The sequence below is a fragment of the Trichechus manatus genome, unplaced genomic scaffold, assembly GCF_000243295.1.
Source record: "Trichechus manatus latirostris isolate Lorelei unplaced genomic scaffold, TriManLat1.0 scaffold00049, whole genome shotgun sequence".
In the NCBI taxonomy this organism is placed as follows: domain Eukaryota; kingdom Metazoa; phylum Chordata; class Mammalia; order Sirenia; family Trichechidae; genus Trichechus; species Trichechus manatus.
This window is the reverse complement of record NW_004443985.1, coordinates 14,312,863-14,330,285: the sequence shown is the minus strand read 5'-3', so window position 1 is coordinate 14,330,285 and position 17,423 is coordinate 14,312,863. Positions and strand designations below refer to the sequence as shown.

The 17,423-nt window shown below is 39.6% G+C and overlaps 1 protein-coding gene across 1 annotated transcript in view; it reads left to right on the top strand.

Annotated features, from left to right (window-relative positions):
* Positions 1-6,869: 6,869 nt before the first annotated feature.
* Positions 6,870-17,423, top strand: part of RARB (retinoic acid receptor beta) — a 479,431-nt gene continuing 468,877 nt past the window's right edge. The window contains exon 1 of the mRNA XM_004377376.3: positions 6,870-7,047. Within this exon, the coding sequence (XP_004377433.1) occupies positions 6,870-7,047 (178 nt within the window). The remainder of the gene's footprint in view (positions 7,048-17,423) is intronic.

The following is a 17,423-nucleotide window of genomic DNA, read 5'->3' as shown; positions in this document are numbered from 1 at the left end:
ACTCCACTGGTCTCACCCCTTTAGGAGCAAGGAAGAATGAAGAAAACTAAAGACACAAGGAAAAGATTAATCCAAAGGATTAATAGACCACAACTACCATGGCCTCCACTAGACTGAGTCCAGTACAACTAGATGGTGCCCAGCTACCACTACTGACTGCTCTGACAGGGATCACAATAGAGGGTCACGGACAGAGCTGGAGAAAAATGTAGAACAAAATTCTAACTCAAAAAAGGACCAGACTTACTGGCCTGACGGAGACTGGAGAAACCCGGAGAGTGTGGCCTCTGGACACCCTTTTAGCTCAGTAATGAAGTCACTCCAGAGGTTCACCTTTTCCCAAAGATTAGACAGACCCATAGGACAAAATGAGACTAAAGGGGTGCACTAGCCCAGGGGCAAGAACTAAGAGGCAGGAGGGGACGGGAAAGCTGGTAATAGGGACCACAAGGTCGAGAAGGGAGAGTACTGACATGTCATGGGGTTGTTAACAAATGTAATAAAACAATATATGTACTAACTGTTTAAGGAGAAGATAGTTTGTTCTGTAAACCTTCATCTAAAGTACAATTAAAAAAAAGAAGAAAATTTTCCATAACAGAAGGATGTGAGTTACCACCTTATTGAACATCCCCAAGTGTCTAACACGACATAGGAAAAAAAATACCTGTGGGGATAGAAAGAAGATTCTAAAGGCTTCCAGAAAAAAAAAAAAAAAAATCACACATAAAGGATTAAAAATAATAATATTAGACTTATACAAAGCAATGTAGAAGGCTTGAAAAAATGGTACAGTATGTTCAAAATCCTGAGAAGAATGTGTCCAACCCACAATTTTATACCTAGCCAAATGATCAAACAAGTGTTAAGGTGCATAAAAATAATTTAATGCATGCAAAGTCTCAACACATTTGCCTCCAATGTACCATCTCTCAGAAAACTACTAGGAAAAACGTCACCACAATAAGAAAATAAACCAGGAAAGAGGAAGACATCATGTCCAGGAAAGTAGATAATAGAAAGTCCCAGTTTGACATCTATGCAGGAGGCTGGGAAAGCATGTAAGCAGCCCCGGAGCAGGAGGGATGTTTCCAAGTATATCATGGAAGTTATATATCATATGACATGTCTGAAAAAACTCGAAAGGAGATTTACAGCTTTGTCAGAGAGTTTGGGAAAGAAGTATTTATAGATACAGAGAAAACTAATAATATTGTATAAACAAATGCAGCAAAAACAAAATTTTTGCAAGCAAAGAACTATAAATAGAGGATATTATGTGGTTCAGTTGTAACGGTCTATTCATAATAATATAGACACTGATTTTCACTTTTGAAATTGTGATCATGTTGAGAGTAGTTTTGCATTTGTAGACAGTAGCCTAAGAGATACATTTATTGTCGAAACCAGCAGGTAAGGAAAAAATTTTTTCAAAATTATGAAAAAATAGTTTAAGCGTGTTCACTAGAAGCACAAATAAAAACAATAAACCCAGCGAAAACAGTTTCAAGTAATTGCCTGTAGGTTGTGGGGCTTAGAAAAGGGGAAAGGTGAGGCAGGAGATAATGCTGTTTTTCTTCATTAGTTTAAAGTAGAGGTCAGCAAACTGTGGCCCACGGGCCCAATTTGGCAGGCTGCCTGTATCTGCAAATAAAACAGCCATGCCCATTTGGTGAAGTATTGTCTGTGGCTGCTTCTGTGCCACAAATAGTTGCTACAACAACCGAGTTGAATAGTTGCAACAGATACTGTATGGCCCATAATTTGAAATATTTATTTTCTAGGCTTTTACAGAAAAGTTTGCCAACCCCATGTGTAGAGCAGTGGTTGTCAAATGTTGGCAAGCATCAGAATTACCCAGAGGACTTGTTGGAACACAGATTGCTGTGCCCCACCCCGCAGAGTTTCTGATTCAGGAGGTCTGGGGTGGGGCCTGAGAATCTGCATTTCTAACAAGTTTCCACGTGTTGTTGATGCTGGACCAGGAACCCCACTTGGAGACCCACTGTCTAGAAGAACCATTTGACTCTAGGAAAGCGTGTGTGGTAAGCATGATGTCTGTAAAAGACTTTTCAGATGTTTAGAAGTATAAGCGTGGGAGCTCCTATGCAAATTTGGGCTAAAATAAATACAAAACCAACCTCTGGTAAATGAAATGCAGTAGGAAATGAGTATGATTTCATTTTTTAACTTTTAAACAGAACAAAACAGCAACGAATTAAGTTACAGAAACTATACTGTATGTTATTAATAATAAAATAACACAGAGACAGGCATACATGATAAGATTTGTTAAGATTACAGAGCCCCCTTCACTGTATGGGTATGTATCATCCCAGGGGTCAGTAGACAGATTCACCATGCTACTTCTTGTCGTTCTCCAACATGGCATCCTATCTAGCCAAGGCAGATTATTGTATATTGGCATCAACTGTGCAAATACCAAACCACCAAACACATTGCCGTGAAGTCGATTCCAACTCACAGTGACCCAATAGGATAGAGCAGAACTGCTCCGTAGGATTTCCAAGGCTGTACATCTTTATGGAAGCAGATTGCCACATCTTTTCTCCCCCCGCAGAGTGGCTGGTGGGTTCAAACCATCCACCTTTTGATTAGCAGCTGAGTGCTTAATCACTGCGCCACCAGGGCTCCTTAACTATGCAAGTAGCTCTTTAAAATCCTTTCCTTTTGGTTTTCTTCTAAAATATTTTCAGCATTTTTTTCTTTGTCAAGGGGCATTTAGTGTCTTGTAAAAACACTAGTTTTCTGGACAACACGGTTTGAAAAACTTGATTTCAAACCTGCTCGTCTTTGCTTGACCCCTTTTACAGATGGTGAAACTGATACCCAGGCATCTCATGGGCAGTAAGTGATAGCTCCCTAACCTCCTGACCCGCCCCCACTTCCTTCCCTTCTTCCACTCCACTCGCTCCTGTTTTCTCTGCTTCAGGTGGTGAAGGAAAGAACCCCGAGTGAGCCCAAACTCAAATCAGGCATGAAGAAAAAAAAAAAAAAGTGCTGCTAATACCAGTGACCATATTTTTTCTGAGAGCCTGAAACAAAGGAAATTCTCTGCTTCCAGGAATAGCGTTAATCAGTCACATATGTGAACAGAGACCCAGTCACTGTTTAGACAATTTTCCACCAACCCAACAGGATTTTCCCGACACATTGGTTTCTTTTACTTTTGCTTATTATCAGTGTAAGTAATTTTTTTTTTTTTTTTTTTTAAAGATCCCAGGCATGATACCAGACCTTTTCAACCAGGCAGGCAAAGATGCCAAAAATCTGCAGTGTTTGAAAGCAAAGAGGAATGAAGGATTATTGAAGGTAGAAATAGTCCCTGGTTGGTGAAAAAACAAACAGCTTTAAAAATCCACGAATTATGCCCTGCGGGGAATGGGTTTGTTGAACTGTCAGCTCTACCAGTTAATGAGGTAGTTTGTCTAATGGAGATAGGAAAGACCGTTTATAACAATGCTGGGCTTTGTGTGTGATGTAAACATCCAATTGAGTGGAAATGCAGCAAATACTAAACAGCATTGTTTATTTTCTAATTAATTTGCTACCCATTACAACATAAAAGTATTAAATACACGGTGTGTGAGCTTTGGAAGAGAGAGCACGGAAAACATCTACCTCGGAGATAAAATAGATGCATAGTCCATTTGCTTTCTTGTCATTGGAGAGGGCGTTGATATTTGGGGTGGGTGGTCATTTTTGGAGTTAGTGTGTTATGTCAAACAGCTGGGTGTGCCGACTCCTGTGCCAGATTCACTGGAGTTCCCAGGCGCCTGGGACCATATGGTCTCACTGTTGCTGATGTTCATTTTTTTGTATTAATAGGACAGGGATTTGAGACCCTGGGGAAATGTCATCTGAATGAGGACAGGCACCCACATCACGACTGCTTATGGAGTTTTATCTCTGTAGGGTACAACCAGGACAACACAGGTACTCAGTATATACGCGCAGCCTGGTGGAGAGGGGAAAGAGTAGAATGCCAGAACCAGCTAGACCTGGGCTCAGATCCTGGTTTAGCCACAGGCTGACTCTGTGGCATCAAGAGCAAATCATTTCAATTTCACTAAGCCTTAATTTTTCACTTGTAAAATAAGGGCAATAATAACTACCTTATGTGACTGCTGTAGAGACTAGAGCTGATATACATCAAGGACTTGACACGTGGTAAACAAGAAACGGAAGTTATTATTGATTAGAGCATTTCAGGGTTTAAAAAAAAATTTTATTTTGTTGTTGTTGAGAATATACACAATAAAACGTACACCAATTCAATAGTTTCTACGAGTACAATTCAGTGACGTTGGTTACATTCTTCGAGTTGCACAACCATTCTCTCCCTCCTTTTTGAGTTGTTCCTCCCCCATTAACACAAAGTCACTGCCTCCTAAGGTTCCTGCGTAATCTTTCGAGTTGCTGTTGCCAATTTGATGCCATATAGATAGTTCTTAAAAGAGCATAATACTCAAGGCAGACATTTTTTACTAGGTAACTAAACTATTGCTTGATTTTAAAAAGGTTTTGGGGGCTATTTTTGGTGTACGTTTTTTAAAGATTATCTCAGGGCAGTAGTTTCAGGGGTTCATCCAGTCTCCATGGTTCCAGAGTCTGGATTCCATGAGAATTTGAAATTCTGTCCTGCGTTGCCCCCCTTTTGATCAGGATTTTAGGGTTTTTAATAAGCAAATTGTCCCATTTTACAAACTGAGAAATCAGTAAGTTTTGCTGGGTGTTTGTTCTCAACTTTACCCATGTCTTCACTTTTTCTTCTTTACTTCCATAGCATGAGTTTTTGTTCTAATAGATTTTTCCTGGGACTACCAGTCACCTCTCACCACTCTCCCCAGCACCTATTATTTATTCCAACAAGTTTATTCTCAGAAGCATATCAGGTGATGGTACAACACACATATCAATAGGAAACTCTTATCTAGCATATATTACAAACTGGGCACTCTTCCAAATTCCTCAGTTGTCCTCATTTAAGCCTCACAACAACCCTCTGAAGTCATTATTATTATCCTCACTTTACAGAGGAAACTAAGATGAGGTAATTGCTCAAGGGGCAGAGCCAGAATTTGAACCCAGGCAACCTGGCTCCAGAATCATGCTCTTAACAACTACTCTGTGCTGTCCTTGTGGTATGACTCTTGTTCATGCCACATGGGTGTAAGTTCAGTGCCTGACATTCAATGGGAGCTTGGGAGCTTCTACTGAATATTGGCCATCAAGGCCAGGGTAAACGTGTGAAGTCTATAGTCAGCCAATTCTAGAATCTATGTCGGGCTTCTTCCATTCCCCATCTCAAAGAACCCTATGGTTCTTTAAGACTCCATAATGAGCATCCTTGGAATGTCCTTTAGGGACTGGGGATGATTTAGCTGCCTTTAACTCAATTAGGAGTTAAGACTAGACACTCCAGGAAGACAGGAATCACATCAAAGTTCCACCCTGGATATCTGTGGTGCCTACATCAGCACCTGGCATATAATGGTAAATTAAGATTGGCTTCATGGATGGATGATTGGACAGATGGAAGAATGGATAGCTGATGTTTGGATGGGGCAGTTGATTGATGGATGAATGGGTAGGTAGATTGGATGAATGGGTAGTAGATAGGCAATATTCTAACAAGAAAGGACCATGACAGTAAAGAACTGATATAAAATATTTCACTGATCTTTGATGTCTGTATTTCTCATCTTTCAGTAGGTTATAGTTTTCTCCCACAATTATATTTCTCTTTCTGAGTGTTTTGTTCCAAATGTCTGCGTTAAAATTCACAGTTGTTCATATAAAACATGTAGAATTTTGGAAGCACATGGGTTAGAGTTGCATTAAACAACAGATTTTTCTAAAAGAAGCAAGACACAAATTTTTCTTTCATTTTTTCATTTGATACATATTTATTGAGCATCTATTGTTTGTCAGGTGCTCTTATGGGAGCTTGAAGCCTAAAAAAATTTCTGCCCTCCAGATGGTTACATTCTAATGGGGGAAACAGACAAAAGCAAATACTCCCACATGCACTGTATCAAGTAGTTTAAGTGCCTTGGAGAAGCATCAAGCAGGGTGAGGGATATGGGAGTGAAGGGTTTTGCTGTTTGATATAGGATAAACCCGTTGCTTTACAGTCAATTCCAACTCATGGCAATACATGTTACAACTGTGCTCCATGGGGTTTTCTTGGCTGACATGTTTACGGAAGCTGATCATCAGGCCTTCCTTCTATGGTACCACTGGGTGAGTTCGAACCTTCAATCTCTAGGTTAGCAGCCGATCACAAACTGCTTGTGCCAGCCAGTGACCTCCTTAATATGGGATACACAGGGCTATTTTGAAGCTTTATGAAAGTTTTTTTCTATATTATAACATGAAAATTTAAGAAAATTAAGATTCTTCACAAGGTAGTGAGTGTAGGGAAACAACTGGGAATTAAAAGACCTAGATCAGTAGCAGAGAGTTTTATTTTTTTGCATAATTACTTGATATAGAGGGAAATATTTTTTACTTTTGAGATATGTGTGTGTGTGTGTATATATATATATTTTTTTCTTACAGGATTAACATCTCTGGACTTTGAAGGTGATAGATAATGTCTCCTTAGCCTTACACTGAGAAGCTGAACAAAAAAACCATCCTTCCTGTAATCAGCATAGCAAGATGAGAGACAGAGAAACCGTGCTGGGAAGAAGCAAAGTCAGCTGTTGAACTGTCTTGCTTTGGGCCCAGAACACAACTCAGCCTCAACTTCTGCCTCTGCATTTACCTCCCCGACTTTGGTTCGAGGCCTGGAGTGATGCCCTCCCAGCCCAGAGCACCTTTCATGTTGTGACACCTGAAACATGACCAGCAGTAGCCACGCATGTCCAGTCCCAGCAGTGAATGGCCACATGACTCACTATCCAGCCGCACCCTACCCTTTACTCTTTCCACCGGTCATTGGAGGACTTTCTCTGCCTTCCCTCCATGGTCTTCACGGCCACCCTCCTCTGAGTGGATGCAGCACCCCGTCACCTGCAAGTAAGTGCCACTGGATTTTGTTCTCTTTTCTCTTGGTTGATTGACTTAATGGACCTGAGAAAACAGGATGGTTGGTATCCAGGATGAGTTCTCATTTTTTTGTGCACTGGTTTCTTTTGGTCTAGAATCCTACCTTTAGTTTTGTGGGCAGAAGTGCACTTAGCAGCCAGAATTTGAGAATTTGTCCTTTGGTATTTTCTCTATTTTATAAAATGCCAACACAAAAAGTAATCAGCAGACCTGGCTAATAAACTGAAAGGAATTGACCACTTGGTAAATAATATGAATAGTAACTTAGGAGATGTTACTATAAAAATCACTAATTATAATCCCAGAGCTAAAATCGATTTTGGGTGTGAGGTCTTCTATAAGTTTTTTACTCATTTCCTGTGTACAAGTGCTATCTGTAATTGTTCTCAACTTCCCAAGGTCCTTTGCTACCACTTCATATCACATACCCTTTTTTAAATATCGTTGACCACTTTTGATTCTGTGTCAAGTTTTGTTTTTTTTATTAACCTCAGATCTTCTCTAAAATGTTGGGTATGCAGTACTATATAATAAATGTAGTCAGAGTAAGAATTCTTCAAGGCTGAGGCGATTTACTCGTAGAAAGCATCCATATTATGTGAAAAAGTTTAAGGACAGGCTATGGGAGTTAATGAGCTCTTCTACTTTTTAGAAACAGTTTCTCCAGTTTGGCATCTGGAGGTGAAAAAGGCATATTAATTCAACTGTGATGTGTCAGGTGTCCAGAACACATCCGCCAAGTTCTTCCTTGCTCATAGCTCAACAGAAGTCCTTTATAGCTCTTCCTGGTGTTTATTTCACATTCCTCTACTTTTTAAGGGTTCCTTCAAATATTTTCTTGGTATTTAGAAGTTTTTCTTTTGAAATACTGCCTTAATTTTTCTGGATTGTGGTCTTTGTGCCTTAACTTCTTCTTCCTACTAGATCCTCAGCTCCCTGGGAATAAGGAACCTGTTCTACCCTAAGTAGGCTCTCTTAGCTGCTTACACAGTGTCTTCAAAATAGTAAAGGGTGGATGGATAGATGTTTGGATGAATAGATGGATGGACAGACAGACGGGTGAATGAATGGACAGATGGACAGACTTTCACCACTGGGATGTTGATTGCAATCATAGTATTATCATACCTGGTAAATACGGACTTGTCTTCCTTCTTGGAATACCTGATTATAATTTTTCTCTTTTGTGTTTTTGGATTTCTGGCCAGTGTGTGTGACCAATAAAGACTTATTGAATTGCTAGCAATACCTTCCCATGCTTCTGAAGTTGAAGTGAAAAGTAGATATGGCATAAATTGTTTCTCAGCTATCAGGAGAGATGGAAAGAGCTCCTGTATTTAAAAGATCTTGCTTACTTAGGTGCCAATTCAAACCATGTCCACTCAACATGCAAATGATATAATACACTACTTCCAGCTAGTACATATAGGATTCTGATTAGATGATTATTAAAGCTGTTAAAATCTTATGGAAGAAACTTTGTGTCAAATTCTGTTGCTCATCCAATGTGATGGGTACCACATTCTAACAGGTACCTTTTCTCAGACCTAAAGTGTATTTTATAGACGCAGTCAAGAAGTCAAGGCGGCAGTAGGATTGCCATCCTGACTAACCTGCATCCCCTAGGCCTTAAACAATAAATGACGGCTTCCTTGGCTACCGTTTTTAAAGAAAATGCAAAGCATAGTAAATGGAGGAGTGGGAGGGACCATTTTGCCAGATCAGCATCCCTGAATCCGCTTTCCATATATAAATCCTTTGCCCATTGCTTACAGATATTTTTAAGTTTAAGAATTCTAAAGAGCAGTGGTCAGCAAATGATGGCCCTTGGGCTGAATCCAACCCACCAGCTGTTTTTTGTAAATACAAATTGGACAGAACACAGCCAGACTCATTTGTTTTCATATTGTTTATGGCTGCTTTTGCACTACAGTGGTAGAGTTGAGTAGTAGCAGTGACACGCATTGTATGGCCCCCTAAATCTTAAATCTTTACTATCTGGCTCTTTACAGAAAAAGTTTGCTGACCAGTTCTGTGAAGAACATTGGAATAGGAGTTAAATCATCTCAAATCTAATCCAGACTCTGCCTCTAACGAGTGAATTTAGCTCTTCTAATTCCTTCACCTAATCCAAAGCTCAGTGGCTCAGCCTGTATCCTGAATGAGCTGGGCTGCATCACATCTAAAGATGCTTTCACCTCTAAAATGCCAGGCTATTCATTTCATTTCACAATTACTAACAAAGCACGAGGACCAGTCACTACTAGGTTCAACCATATGCAACTGCCATTTCTATAGATCAAAATTGGTCAAATAATGGTGTCTTAGTCATCTAGTGCTGCTATAACAGAAGTACCACAAGTGAATGGCTTTAACAAAAAGAAGTTTACTCTCTCCCAGTCCAGTAGGCTACAAGTCCAAATTCAGGGCGTCAGCTCCAGGGGAGCGCTTTCTCCGTTGACTCTGGAGGAAGGTCCATGTCATCAGTCTTCCCTTGGTCTGGGAGCTTCTCTGCACAGGAACCTCAGGTCCAAAGGATGCGCTCTGCTCCCAGTGCTGCTTTCTTGGTGGTATGAGGTTCCCATGTGTCTCTGCTCGCTTCTCTCTTTTATATCTCAAAAGAGACTGGCTTAAGACACCATCCAGTCTTGTAGACCTCATCAGTATAACCTCATCATAGTGATAAAGTTTACAACATATAAGGAAATCACATTAGATTACAAAATGGTACACAGTCATACAATACTGGGAATCATGACCCAGCCAAGTTGACAGATATTTTTGGGGAACACAATTCAATCCATGACAAGTGGCAATTGGATATGATTCAACCTATAGAAAAAGAAAGTTTGAAGTTAAAAAAAAAAAGCGAAAATAACTGATAACAGCTCTTTTCTGAGGGTCTTGTGTGAAAGGTGCTGAGTAACTGCACTTTGAAGGGTGCTGGAGAGGGGGCAGGAAAAAGGGCTAGGTACAGAAATCTTAAGCTGGAAATTTCAAAGTTGGCTTACTTCATACCCTGACTAATAACTTTTTTTATTATTTCTTCCTACACCCAAAGCACATGACAGCTGGTCAGATGAAAATCATTAAAAGAAGCCATTGTTAAATATGTAGTCTGTAAGCTGGCCCTTGAAAAGGGAGTTGACTTTGTTAGAGTTGTCTTTGCCTGTGGTTTAGAAAGACCTTGGAACAAGAGCAAGATCTTGAGAGTTACATGCCAACTATTAAAAAATCACTTTAAAATTATATTCATGTACCAAGATTAGTTAGAGAGGTAGCCAAATTTTTAAAGTCCTAACAACTAGGAGAATACATACTTGGGAGGAAAAGCTGACTAACCTGGAATCAGAAGAGACCACAGATGGGAACAAGTACGTTGGAGAATGACTCCATAAAGAAGACCATGCCATTGAACTATGAGATTTGCTGATGGTGCTTTCACAATCTGCACTTGTCTAGACTCTGTAGCTTAGCCAGAAAGGATACATTCTCCTGCTCCTGTAACAAAGGTCTGTCAGTTCCATGCAATTGTAAAGGCTCAAGAAACTTCTAGCTCAAAAGTGAATGAGAGTAATTTTCATACCAGCTACAGATGCTACACCCTCCTTTTAGTCTTCCCTCCATTCTGTCTGATGTTATGGTCACCCTGCTCTCCTAGATCAGAACCTGAACTCTGTGTCTTTAATCTCTCTCTGTCTATAGTACATGTCCCCATTCCCACGTAAAGATGTCCTTGACCCTACTTCTAGTTTCCAAGTGATCTTAGACAAGTCACTTAACCTGTCTAAATTTCAGTTTAATAACCTATAAAGTGATTTTATTTATAGGATCATCTTTTATAGTAATCATATTCAAATATCTTTATGAAGATGGTGTACGAATTAGAAATAAAACTTGTACTATAAAATGGGTGAAATAGGATACTCCCCAAGGCCTTTTCAACTCTAATAAGCAATGATTCTTTATAATTTTCTACTGTCCCCATGCAATTCACACACAATCAGAGAAGTAGGAGAGTCCACCTTTTCTTCACTTGTGCCAGTGGTGATCTTCTCCAACATGGAGTACTTGGCTATTGGTATGACCATTTATGTCCACTCACAATTCAGAGTAAATGATGTGGCTACTTTTCAGAGAGTCTGCTCCCCAGAAAATTTTACTCTAAAGAAAAAATGTATCTGCAAGACAGAAGTGAATTTGAAATCATCTTCTATATGTGCCTGCCCTGTCTGTACTCTAACCTACTTCTTACAGAAACGGAGTCTGTAAGCTTAGAAGACAGGAGACACATGAGAAAAGGTAGTTGAAAGAAAAGGAAAAACTGCCACACATTGAACACCTCCTGGAAAGTCCACTGAGCATTAAATGTAGGCCAGTCTGTGTATTATAAATAGCCTTCTAACTTTATTGCTAGACCATTAGCAGTAATCCCATTTTACAGATGATGACCATCAGACTTAGAGTAAAGAACTTACACAAGGTTATACAAATAGTTAATGTTGGAGCCAAATTCCAAAGCTAGATCTTGAGGCCCCAAAGTGCATGTTTTTCCCAGCGTGTTAGGCAACAAATTCAACTTAACCCCTTGGATAATCCTATAGCTTTGCCATGGACAGCTCTTCCCCATGATGCTTCAGGGAATCCTTGGAGGTGAATAGACTTTTAAAGGACCTCAACCTCTGTAGTTTCACCAACTACTGTTGAAGCAGCTATCAGTTTTCATCAGAATGGGGAGTTGAAGGTAGACCCCATAGTCAGGAAGACTCTCAGATGCCCCTGCTCAGCATTGCCCTATAGACAGAGAGCTTGTCACCTCCAGGAAAGCGTGACTTTCAATGGGAGGAGAGCCAGCTACGCTATGCCAGGGAGCACTCAACATTTTATGTTCCTGGGCTCTTTGTGAAAGTTGGACGACTCTGTCTGTCTCTCTTTATATTCCTTTCACGGCTGATTGTTCTGTTTTATTGCCACACGTGCTTTTTTATAGATTGTTGTAAGCTGGAAAATATTGTTAAGCATTTGGCTTCAGAGCCTCTCTCAAAACGATCTCAGTTTAACGCCAGCGTCTTAAAGTTAGAGTTCTTTTCTCTTCTTTAATGATCAGAAAGTGCTCTCCTGTCAAAATCACAAAATAGGATATTTGCTGGAAAAATCCAAACCTTCTGGAGAGACAGGCTGTGTAGTCTCAGAATTTCCAGTGACAGGACATAAAATGACTCTTATTTCTATTTCTTGTCTTAAACTAAGAGAAGTCTTGTTCCCAGCTTGTCTATAGCAGGGTGTATAGCCAGATTGGAATTCCTTATTGCTTGTTAGGGACAGTTGGCCCAGAAGTGTTGGTCCTGTTTTAAACACACACAGACTGATGGCAGCTAAAACCAAGTTGTTAATTCCTATCATCCATCACTCTTTGCTCTGCAGTCTTGTCTTCTTTCTACTGTAAGTTAAATTTGTCCTCAAACTTATACAGTGACCCCACTGGACAGGGACCACATCTAATTTTAAAATGTCTGGGGCCTAGTTTATTGCTGGTATTGAGTGAATGTCAAACACAATAGTATTGTCCATATCTTATATCCTTTGCGTGTTTAAGCCAAATAAGAACAAGTTTAAAAAAAATTGTTGTCAAGTTAGTTCTGACTCATAGCGCCCCCATGTGTGTCCGAGTAGAACTGTGCTCCGTAGGGTTTTCAATGGCTGCTTTTTTGGAAGTAAATCACCAGGCCTTTCTTAGGCACCTCTGGGTGGACTTGAACGGACAACCTTTCAATTAGCAGCCAATCGCATTAATCGCGTGTGTCACACAGGAACTATGGAAATAAGATAAAAGACACGTCTTAGGAATTTGAGTACACTCAGTTATAGCTGTTTGCCCATTTCATCTGCCTTTGGTCATTGAGTATCTCTGAAGTCCTGACACTTAGGGAGGTCAAAGGCTTTACCTGAATGTTTAAATAAGAAAATAGTGTTTATATTTTCAGCATAATGGAATGATTCAGTGGTCTTGCATAGGTCTGGCGCCACATGTGTATCGTGTAAGAGTCCATTCCTTAAAGGTAGACAGGAATTGATTACTTCAGTTTCCCTCTTCCCCAAACGTAAAGGAATCGTTGTGTTCTCTTCTTGATGTCTCTCCAATTTTCCCAGACTCTGGTTGAGTGCAACCTGTAATTTTTAGAATAGTTCTAATGGAGGGCTAGGCTCATTCTCTGTGTTGAACTTTACCCCAAAGGGATCAAGAGTATATGAACATTAATTAGAAACAAAAAGATTATTGTTCAGTTTCATCAAATTAACTACAATGCCCAAAGGAGATTCTCAACTCTGGAGGTGTGTTCTTGAATACAAATAGGCTTTCAGTTATGGATGGGATCATAAAGACAGTGATAGATTTACCTCAAAGTTACTCTTGCCAATGATTTTTCCTAGGGAAAATGTGTTTGGAAGACTATATACAAAGAAATGTCAAAAATGGATAAAAGATAGAGATAGTGATTGTTTTTAGAGTTCAGATTAGAATTCTCTTAGGTAAAGATACTGTATTTTTTAGGCAATTAAACAGAGACATTAAAAAAGACCATTTTTCAGAATAGAAGACATCACACTTCCCCATTTCAGAACTTACTCTACAGCGACAGTAATCAAAACATCTTGGTACTGGTACAGTGATAGATATATAGACCAATGGAACAGAATTGAGAACCCATAAGTAAATCCATCCATTTATGGACAGCTGATCATTGACAAAGTGTCCAAGTCTATTCAATGGGGAAGAGTCGCTATCTTTAACAAATGGTACTGGTAAAACTGGATATCCATTTGAAGAAAAATAAAACAGGCTCCATACCTCACACGGCACACAAAAACTACCTCAAAATGGATCAAAGACCTAAATGTTAAAGCTAAAACTATCAAGTTCCTTGAAGATAACATAGGAGGAAAGCTAGGGGCCCAAAGTTTCGGCATAAATACACTATCAAACACAACTAAAAATGCACAAACAACAGAAGATAAACTAGTTAACTGGGACCTCCTAAAAATTAAATACTTACGCTCATCAAAAGACTCTAACAAGAGAGTAAAAAGAGATCCTACAGAGTGGGAAAAAAATTTTGGTAATGACATATCTAACAAGAGCCTAATGTCTAAAATATGTAGAAAACTTAACAACGAAAAGACAATCCAATCAAAAAATGGGCAAAGGACATAAACAGATACTTCACCACAAAGGACATTCAGGCAACTAACAAACACATGAAGAGATGCTCACAGTCATTAGCCATTAGAGAGATGCAAATCAAGACTACCATCTCACCCCAGCAATAATGGCACTGATCAAATAAACAGAAAACAGCAAATGCTGGCAAGGTTATGGGAAGATTGGAACTCATACACTGCTGGTGGGATTGTAAAATGGTACAACCACTATGGAAAACAGTATGGTGCTTTGTCCAAAAGCTGGAAATAGAAATACCTTATGATCCAGCAGTCCCACTCCTAGGTATATATCCTAGAGATATAAGATCAGTGACATGAATAGACATATACAGACCCATGTTCATTGCAGCATTATTCACAATAGCAAAAAGATGAAAACAACCTAAGTGCCCTTCAATGGATGAATGATAAATTGCGGTACATATCTACAATGGAAACTAAGCAACGATAAAGAATAATGATGAGTCTGTAAACTATCTTCTAATATGGATTAATCTGGAGGACATTATGCTGAGTGAAATAAGCTAAACACAAAAGGACAAACATTACATGATATCACTTTTATAAAAAGTCGAGAGTATGTATATACGCAGAAAGCAAAATTCTTTGATGGTTACGAAGGATAGGAGGGGGAGGAGGGGGAATCGCTAGATAGTAGACACGTGGTAATTCTGGTGATGGGAAAGGCAATACACAATATGGGAGAAGTCAGAATAACTTGACCAAAGGAAATGAAGACACTGAGTAGTACCCAAGGATAAAGGACAGCTACAGTAAATGTTGTAACATATACAATTTTGCAACAACATTAATAGCAAGCAAAAACTATATGAGTGGTTACAGGTAGATATGTATGCTATATGGGTGTGGGAGGGCGTATGGGAGTACATGCCCAAACATATATAGGTATATTTGTGGGCATATGTTTATACATGTTTGTATGTACTGCTTATATATTCATATATACAGTAAAGCACAGAGTGGGCACAGTTATGGATATTTTCTAGACATATCTAGACACCTCATGGGATTGATTTTCTGGTTTGAAGGCTCAGGACCATAGTCTCATGGCACAACTAGGTCAATTGCCATAATTTAGTTTGTAAAGTTAGTGTTCTATGTCCTAGTTTGGTGAGTAGCGTCTGGAGTCTTAAAAGCTTGAAAGCGTCCATCCTAAGATACAACTATTGGTCTTCTCCCACCTGGAGCAAAGGAGAGTGAAGGAAACCAAAGACTCAAAGAAGAAATTAGTCCAGAGGACTAATGGCCCAAGCAAACCACAGCCTTCTGTAGCCCAGGACCAGAAGAACTGGATGATGCCAGTCTACTACTACTGACTGTTCTGACCAGGGACGCAACAGAAGGTCCTGGTTAGAATGGGAGAAAAATGTAGAACAAAACTCAAACCCATAAAAAGACCAGACTTACTGGACTGATAGAGACTAGAGGAACCCCTGAGACTATTGCCCTAAGATACCCTTTTAACCTGAAACTGAAGCCACTCCTAGACGTCACCTTCCAGCCAAATAATGGATTGGCCTATAAAATAAACAGTTAACACCCATGAGGAATGTGCTACTTTAAACAATCATCTATATGAGGCCAAACAGTCAACATTTACCCAAAAGCAAAGATGAGAAGGCATGGAGGGGCAGAGAAACTGGATGGATTGAAACGGGACAGGTTGGGTGGAAATGGTGAGAGTCCTGACACATTACGGGGACTGTAACCAATTTCACGGAACAATTTGTGTATGAATTGTGGAATGGGAATCTAATTTGCCGTGTACCCTTTCACCTAAAACACAATATTCAAAAAAAGACTATTTTTGACGTTAAAATTAGAATCAACATAAAAATTCTGAGTTGGCTGAGGTGGTATGAGATATGAGACCTCTTGTGTTTTCTAAATTTCTGTCTTGATGATATCATCAATCTGCAGTATGTTCACACAGACAACACAGGCCTTCTGTGTTTGTTTGCTGGCCACGCCCTCCCCATGTGAGGTGTTTTCCTAAGCACATTATACTAATTTTTTTACAGCAAAATTTGGAAGAGGATTGGCATGATGATGTTTGTGAGGATGCCTCATGGGGGTGGGGGGGACGGGGGCAGCAAACAAATGCAGAAGGTGTGCATTATTTGTGTAAAAATACAGTATGGTTTCCGTACATTTCAGATGGGCTATTTTGGTCCTAAGAACAAGAGACCTATTCACATGATCTGAAGTGATGGGAGTTTATCCTACATATAGGTGGCATGAGGACAAGTGGAATTGCCACCAGGTGACCTGTCTCTAGGCCATCTTCAGGATGTATCTCTGATGATTTATGGTCTTTGATTAAAGCAAATGAAGTTCTCTGTTTTATCTTTGCTTCTCTGTTTTTCTACTTCTGCTCTTTCTGGAATTTCAGTGATTCTTAATTGTTTGAACTATAAAGAGAGAGAGAGAGAATCTGTTTTGCCCTGTTATTTGAGCGCTGGGTCTTCTCCACCAGACAACCCAATGACCAAATGGTATCATTATCTCTGTTACAATTTTTACTTTTCCATGAAAATAAGTATGAAAAATGTCATTGTTGTTAGGTGCCATTGAGTCGCTTCTGACTCATAGTACAACAGAACAAAACACTTCCCAATCCTATGCCATCCTCACAATTGTTGCTACGTTTGAGTCCCTTGTTGCAGCTACTGTGTCAGTCCATCTCACTGAGGGTCTTCCTCTTTTTCACTAACCCTCTCCTTTACCAAGCATGATGTCTTTCTCCAGGGACTGGTCCCTCCTAATAACATGTCCAAAGTATGTGAGACGAAGTCTCGCCATCTTCACTTCCAAGGAGCACTCTGGTTGTATTTCTACCAAGACAGATTTGTTCATTCTTCTGGAAGTCTGTGGTATATTCAATATTCTTTGCCAATGCCATAATTCAAAGGCATCAATTCTTCTTTAGTCTTCCTTATTCATTGTCCAGCTTTCGCATACATATGAGGTGATTAAAAACACTATGGCTTGGGTCAGGTGCACCTTAGTCCTCAGAGTGACATCTTTGCTTTTTTTTTTTTTTTTAACACTTTCAGGAGGTCTTTTGCAGCAGATTTGCCCAATGCAATACATCGTTTGATTTC